Source organism: Nanorana parkeri, unplaced genomic scaffold (genome assembly GCF_000935625.1).
Source record: "Nanorana parkeri isolate BGI_ZX_2015 unplaced genomic scaffold, ASM93562v1 scaffold339, whole genome shotgun sequence".
Lineage (NCBI taxonomy): Eukaryota > Metazoa > Chordata > Amphibia > Anura > Dicroglossidae > Nanorana > Nanorana parkeri.
This window is the reverse complement of record NW_017306607.1, coordinates 688,345-696,417: the sequence shown is the minus strand read 5'-3', so window position 1 is coordinate 696,417 and position 8,073 is coordinate 688,345. Positions and strand designations below refer to the sequence as shown.

Sequence of the window (8,073 nt, the reverse complement as noted above, 5' to 3'; positions counted from 1 at the left end):
TGTTAAGCTGTTGGCTTTTGTGCTGACTTTGTGTTCATTTTTATTCAAAACTGTACAGATGCCGGAAGAGATTCCAGCTACAGCTCAGGACCAACAAATGGAGGAGGAAGAGGTGGAGACCTTCGCATTCCAGGCTGAGATTGCGCAGCTGATGTCCTTGATCATCAACACATTCTATTCCAACAAGGAGATCTTCTTGAGGGAACTGATTTCCAACTCCTCTGATGTAAGTGAAGTACTAAATATCATAGAGCTGCAACAACTATTCGATTAAAAAAACGTTGTCCAACGTTTTCCATCATCGATTATTCGGCTATCAATTAAATCGCCTGCACGCCATGCTGCGATTTGTTGTATTCCTCTAAAGCTGCTGGTATTCTGCATTGCGCCGCTGTATAATGTACTATAGCACACTACACTTTTTTTAAACTTCTACCGCTCCAAGCTTGCTCCCGTGATGGACTACAATCTCAATACATACTAGTAGTCCATCACTGGAGCCTTTTTTTAATCCGATTTAACCGATTAATCGATTTTAATAATCGGCTAACCGATTTTGGAAATAATCGTTAGCTGCAGCCCTAAAATATCAGCTTCTTCATTCAGTGGTCAGTAATTGCAGTGACTGATGACATGCAACTTTTGTTTTAGGCTTTGGATAAGATCAGATATGAGAGTCTCACTGACCCCAGCAAGCTGGATTCTGGGAAAGAGCTGAAGATTGATATGATCCCCAACAAACAGGATAGAACCCTGACTATTATTGACACAGGAATTGGGATGACCAAAGCTGATCTCATTAACAACCTGGGCACCATCGCCAAATCTGGAACCAAGGCTTTCATGGAGGCTCTGCAGGCCGGAGCTGATATCTCCATGATTGGTCAGTTCGGTGTGGGTTTCTACTCAGCCTATCTCGTTGCTGAGAAAGTGACAGTGATCACTAAGCACCTCGATGACGAGCAGTATGCCTGGGAATCCTCAGCCGGAGGGTCCTTCACTGTCAGAGTAGATAGTGGTAAGTACACTGAAAAATTGATAGTTAAAGCACAGAGGTTTTATTTGGTGTTTGGCATGTATCCTGGGTTAGGTGCTGTTGGCTAATAAAACCCCTATTTCAGGTGAGCCTCTGGGTCGTGGTACAAAAGTGATCCTGCACTTAAAAGAGGACCAGTCTGAATATTTCGAGGAGAAGAGGATTAAGGAGATTGTGAAGAAACATTCCCAGTTCATTGGTTACCCAATCACACTGTTTGTCGAGAAGGAACGTGATAAAGAAGTAAGTGATGACGAAGCGGAGGAGGAGGAGGAGAAGGAAGAAAAGAAAGAGGGAGAAGAGAAAGAGGAGGAAGGGAAGAGTGAAGAGAAGCCAGAAATAGAGGATGTGGGCTCTGATGAGGAGGAAGATAAAAAGGAAGGAGACCAAAAAAAAAAAAGGAAGATTAAGGAAAAATACATTGACAAGGAAGAGCTGAACAAAACCAAACCCATCTGGACCCGAAACCCGGATGACATCACCAATGATGAGTACGGAGAGTTCTACAAGAGTCTCACCAACGACTGGGAGGACCACCTGGCTGTCAAGGTAATTTTGCCACCCCAGATGTTTGTTTCTAGTGAGGGGATATTGGGTCTCACTTGTCTAGTAGTGGGCATTATCACTACTGATTTCAGTACTTGGTTTTTGGAAGTTAAAGGAGAACTATGAGCTGAGTGATTTTTCACTCAGCCTCATAGTTCTAGCCGACCTGTGACAATGAAACTGTCACACGTCGGCTCAATAGATCGGGAAGTGAGCGAACACATATCGTCGCTCGTTCGCTTCTCAATCATGTCCCTGCAGAGAGCCGTGACTATCACTCTCCGATCTTCCAGCGCTGACTGGCGGAACGGACGGGGGAGGGTGCGGGTACAGCTGGCTCTGCCTCTAGATAGGCAGAGCCAGCTGTCACTAGCGCAGCTGGGTGGATCTCGACAGTAATGTTGGGATCCGTCCCGGCTGTGGCGGTCTCGATATACTGAGATTTGGGTCACTGGAGGATGCTAGTTTATGTCCTCCTGTGACCCTTAGGAGAACTATGGGGAATTGGTGGTTTGTTTTTTTTTTTTTTTTATATTGCAAGGGGGGTGATCAGACTTGCCTGTGTTAAGCGATAAGTCAGGCAGGTCTTATAAGTTCAGTACTGAACAGCTCACACAAGGAGTTGGGAGCACACTGGGTTTCTGGTAGACTAAGAATTACTTCTTTACATCAGTAGCCCCACAAAGGGCCGGTGCACACCATTTTCCGGACCAGATCTGGTCCAGTGCATACCAGACAAAATGAGACGTGCAGTATTTTTCTGGTCTGGTCTTGAACAGACTGCGCTGGTGTGAGCAGAGGCCTGAAATAGCATAGGGATACATTAGGATGCATTTTGAGTCTGGAGACAATCTGGTCTGGAGATGATGTGGTGTGAATGGGCCCAAAAGGTACCACACTCCAAAATCAACAGTAAGGGCAGGTGCACACCATTTTCTGGAACAGATCTGGTCCGGAAAATAGTGCGAACCTGCCGGCAGTTCCAGTGCATTCCAGACCAGACAAAATGAGACAGAACAGTATTTGTCTGGTCTGGAACGGACTGCAGTGGTGTGAACAGAGGCCAAAAATGGCATAGGGATACATTGGGATGCATTTTGGGTCCGGAAACAATCTGGTCTGGAGATCTGGTGTGAATGGGCCCTAAAAACCACCAAACATTTGGTCTTTCAAGATACCATTTAAACATAATCGCAGTCAATAAACAAATTTTAGGTTAAGGACATAAATATTAAATCGGACCAGACAACAGGATGATACTATGGGCAACATGGCCATGTACATAAAATGTTGTCAAGCAAGAATTGAACACCTTTTTAGGATGTTTGAAGAGTTTTTTAACCAGTTGACATCCGCGGTGTTAAACCCCCTTCCCATCCAGGCCATTTTTCAGTATTCAGCGCTGCGGTACTTTAACTGACATTTATTCCGTCATGCAGCGCTGTACTGAAATGAATTTTATACCCTTTTTTGGGGACAGATAGAGCTTTCTTTTGGTGTGGTAAAATATAAAAGACGGGAGACGTCGGGTAAAAAGACACCAAACATGTCAAGCCTTAAAATTGCGTGCTATGGACCCGCTGATCGTCTATATGTGAAACACCCGGTACCGGGTGTTCGCATTGGACGGGTCTTTTCGGCGCGCGCGAGCAGAAAAAAATTGCCGTCTGGAGACGGCAACCCGCAGATGCTGCAGTGCCGTCCGTCCGTTTTTTTACTACGGGCGGACGGCAAGAGGTTAATTAATGATTTAATTATGTTCTCAACCTGAAATTTGTTTATTGACTGCGGTTGTGTTCAAATGGTACCTTTTTTTTGAAAGACCATATTTTTGGTGCAGTTTTGTAGATCGTTACTGCAGTGTTTAAAAAGCAAAACCTTTTTGTCTTGAGGGAAAGGTTTAATGTAGACAGTCTTGTGCTATCCCAACATACAGTTTTGCCATGGCTACTCTGACTTGCCATTGGCAAGAGTGATGGTTAGTGAGGTTGATTCCCTTGGCCTATTCTGTACACATGGACTTCTGTATGTTCACTGGGCACTTCTGTAACCAGCAAAGTTTGGAAATTGTGGTTGAATAACTTGCCTGATTCTTCAATCTGGTAAAGTTATTGATCAGTGATATAGAAGAACCCGAGCTTCAGCTTTATTCTAGATGATGGTGTAAAGCATTTTCTGAACAGTTTTTTTTCATTCTTGCAGCACTTCTCCGTGGAAGGCCAACTGGAATTCCGAGCCCTGCTGTTTGTACCCAGGCGAGCACCTTTCGACTTGTTTGAGAATAGGAAAAAGAAAAATAACATTAAGCTGTATGTGCGCCGAGTATTCATTATGGACAACTGCGAGGAGCTGATCCCGGAGTATCTCAGTAAGTAGCATCAGCTTTATCTTTTGTGTGAAATAAATTAAAGTGCTGGTGTGTCTTGGTATCGAAATGTAATGAACCTCTTTGATGCTCTCCAGACTTCATTAGAGGTGTGGTGGACTCTGAAGATCTCCCGCTGAACATCTCCAGAGAAATGCTTCAGCAGAGCAAGATCCTGAAAGTTATCCGGAAGAACCTGGTAAAGAAATGTCTAGAACTCTTCACAGAACTGGCTGAGGACAAAGAAAACTACAAGAAGTTGTATGAACAGTTCTCCAAGAACATTAAGGTTGGTATCACGGAAGACTTGCCCCAACTAGTCTCACTTGCTGGTTGGACCTTAAATCTCGTCAGTCTGTCTTGCTTCCATAAATCGAGTGACGGCTTTTGGGGTTTTGTCTTTAGCTCGGTGTTCACGAAGATTCTCAAAATCGCAGCAAACTTTCTGAACTTCTGCAATACTACACCTCTGCATCTGGGGATGAGATGGTGTCACTGAAAGACTATTGCACGAGGATGAAGGAGAACCAGAAACACATCTACTATATCACAGGTGTGTATACTGCACTGAACTAATGTAAGAACAGTCTAAGAACTTGAAGCGGACCTATACCCATTATATCTTTAAAATGACAACAAACACCTTTTAGAAATGTTTAGTAATGACAATCTGCAGACACATACATCTAGATAATTGCCGGCTTTGTATTCTTTGCATACCTTGTTTCTCTTTTCTTCCCGAGTCTTCTGACAGTGGCCATGTTTACTAAGGGCAGATTACTAGCTCTCCTATTACCTCCTGGATTTCTGGCACATGTGACTAGGACATGTGACCATGCACATCTCAGGGGAGGAAAATGCTTTTCCCTGAGATTACAGATGAGATTTTCCAGCAATGCTCTGCTGATAAGGCAATCCCAGTGTGCATTGCTTTGGCAAACTAAGTAATTTGCACTTTCAAAACGGGTGAATGTTCTGCATGTGTAAGTATTTCACAATCACAGCACTTTACACCTGACATATCTGTTATTATCAATCATCATACATATGGTATTGGTATGTGCATATTTGAAAATGAACTTAATGTGTTCTGCCCAGACATACACCTTTTAATACCATTATGAGTCTCTTTAGGCTGTTACTCAATCCTGAACAATTTTACCTCCGTGCTAGTGGACATTTTTACAATGGTCAGGACCTTTAAAAAAAAAAAAAAGTGGGAAGAGTTTGGAGAAGGCAGGAGAAGAACAATCTAGGCCAAAATAGCTGATTTGGAAAGTGAGCCGAATTGGAGCATTTTTCCAAATCCACCGTTGGCCTAGATCATTCACTTCTCCAAACTCTTTGTGAATAACTCCATTTATTCACAAACCTTTTGTGAATAACCCTGTAAATCTGTGCAGGCTTAAAGGAGAACCATGGGGTTAGGGCTTTTCCCCATAGTTCTCCTTAGGGTAACCGGGGGACACAAACTAGCGTCCTCCCGTCACCCTAAGCTCAGTATACCGCGAGCTGTAACTCACGGTATACTGAGACGCTGAAGCGGATCTCGACAATCATGTCTGGATCCGCCCAGCTGCGTGAGAGGCAGAGCCAGCTGTCAATCTAGAGGCAGAGCCAGCTGTACCCACCCCTCCCCTCCCCTGTCCGGTCCACCAGTCAGCGCTGGCGGGGGGAATCCAGCCCCTCCCCTGTCACGGCAGAGAGCCGTGACAGGATCGAGAAGTGAGCGAACACTGGTATGTGTTCGCTCACATCCCGATCTACTGAGCCGACCTGTGACAGTCTCATTGTCACAGGTCGGCTAGAACTATGAGGTGAGTGAAAAGCACTCATCTCATAGTCCTTTAACTAGGTAACCTTTGCATTAGTAGAAAGCCATCGGGTCAATAAAGCGACACCATTTAATATGCAGAAGATAGAAAACATTGCAGTTTGTCGGTTCTATTAGTGACGGCTCTTTACTTCACAGGTGAAACAAAGGAACAGGTGGCTCACTCAGCCTTTGTGGAGAGGCTCCGGAAGCATGGCCTGGAAGTCATCTACATGACGGAGCCCATAGATGAATATTGTGTACAGCAGCTGAAGGAGTTCGAAGGAAAGACTCTCGTCTCTGTCACAAAGGAAGGGCTCGAGCTCCCAGAGGACGAAGAGGAGAAAAAGAGTCAGGAGGAAAAGAAGTCCAAGTTTGAGAACCTGTGTAAGATCATGAAGGACATTCTGGAAAAGAAAGTAGAGAAGGTTGGTGTTGCACTCCTATTTTGGGCCCTCCCGTCATCATTTTGTCATTTGCCTGGTTCTAATGCGTCACTTTACGTTTCAGGTTGTCGTGTCCAACAGGCTAGTCACATCCCCGTGTTGTATAGTAACCAGTACCTACGGCTGGACTGCCAACATGGAAAGGATAATGAAGGCCCAAGCACTGAGGGATAACGCCACAATGGGCTACATGGCAGCCAAGAAACACTTGGAGATTAACCCCGATCATTCCATTATTGAAACACTGAGGCAGAAGGCCGACAATGACAAGAATGACAAGTCTGTGAAGGATCTGGTGATACTTCTGTATGAAACTGCTCTTCTGTCATCTGGCTTCAGCCTGGAGGACCCGCAGACGCATGCCAACCGCATCTACAGAATGATTAAGCTTGGCTTAGGTGAGTCCTGTAGATGTGTGAACATAAACTCTTCATCCTAAAGGTTTCATAGTAATGGAGAGGAATGGTACCAATGCGGGTTGACATAATATTGGGGAGGAGCTTGTTTGACATAATATTGGGGAGGAGCTTGTTTGACATAATATTGGGGAGGAGCTTGTTTGACATAATATTGGGGAGGAGCTTGTTTGACATAATATTGGGGAGGAGCTTGTTTGACATAATATTGGGGAGGAGCTTGTTTGACATAACGATTGGCTCTAATTGGCCAACCTGCAAAAAAAAGCCTTGTCTAAAACCCCAGAATTGTAACCTTCATGTTGCAGGCATTGATGAGGACGATGCCACCCCTGAAGACTTGACACCACCGACAACTGAAGAGATGCCGCCACTTGAAGGAGACGACGACTCGTCTCGTATGGAAGAAGTTGACTGAATCAGTTAATGCCCCCAAAACCATTTAAAACGTTCCAGTTCTAATCCTAACCGGTTAGGTTTTTTGTACTTTGTGCAGCATTTCCACTGTGCAGTTCTGTCTAAAATAATATTTATTTTTTGATGTATGTTTGTTTTTGTTAAATACATTGTTCTATTGCAATAAAAAATGACTCCAGACTTAACCTTGTCAAATCCACTTTTCATGTGCACAATATTGCTGTTTTTTATTTAAATAAAGATACTACATTGTCCAGGTCCAGCTGAGACCTAAGATTTGGAGAAGGGCTAAACACCAGGGGTGAGCAAACACTGGCTCTCTAGCTGTGGTGACACTACAAGTCCCATCATGCATCTGTGTCTGGGAGTCATGTCTGTGGCCGTCCCAAGTCTTGCAATGCTTCATGGGATTTGTAGTTTTGACAACAGCTGAGAGGCTCGGACTGAGCTGTCAGTGACCGCTCCTGATCTGTATTGACAATCCAGAGCTGGGGACGGGTTCACATCACATGATCACTGTGATTTGACTATGACCTGGTCACGAAGCCTTTCCCCCGCTCCAGTCAAAGGCCGGTGCCGGGTTTTTATGTTCTGCTATGTGAATAACCATTTTTTTTTTTTAAAACTTTCTAAAGTCTTTCAGGCCAGTCACATAATGCTGCGGGTTCCTTGTTCTCTCCTAATCGGTGCCGGTTCTTAGGAGTGAGCAGTCCGTACTGATGCAGAGAGCAGGAATGTCTGCTCCCTTATCTGCATTAGTAGTGCGAATGAAGGGCCGCGGGGCCACTCTCTTTTCAGTAGGCACAGTCTGGTAGTTTCGGCAATGAAAACTGAGCGTTCTCTGGATGAGGGACGACTTCTGACTTCACCACCCCTTGTCCAGTCTGAGCATGCATAGAGGGAATTGATCTAAACTGGATCAGCTGTGCATGGAAGCCAATCGGCGTCTTGGTTTCATTTTCATACTCCTGGGGTACCTCCCTGAACTACTCTGCAGCTGTAGGTCTATCTCCTGTGCAGACTAGTGGGCCTGC

General features: G+C 44.7%; 1 protein-coding gene across 2 annotated transcripts; it reads left to right on the top strand.

The window, feature by feature from the left end:
- The first annotated feature begins 47 nt into the window (after positions 1-47).
- On the top strand, positions 48-7,185 carry LOC108788633 (heat shock protein HSP 90-alpha). Of its 2 annotated transcripts, XM_018558446.1 has the most exons (10): positions 48-226; positions 652-722; positions 867-1,018; positions 1,122-1,585; positions 3,785-3,950; positions 4,046-4,236; positions 4,353-4,500; positions 5,920-6,188; positions 6,271-6,604; positions 6,931-7,185. In XM_018558446.1, exons 1-10 carry the CDS (start codon positions 59-61, stop codon positions 7,038-7,040), a joined length of 2,073 nt encoding a protein of 690 aa, XP_018413948.1. In that variant the 5' UTR covers positions 48-58; the 3' UTR covers positions 7,041-7,185. The 2 variants fall into 2 exon arrangements, with proteins under 2 accessions (XP_018413948.1, XP_018413947.1); XM_018558445.1 differs by having other exon boundaries at positions 652-1,018; positions 6,931-7,183.
- Positions 7,186-8,073: the final 888 nt, after the last annotated feature.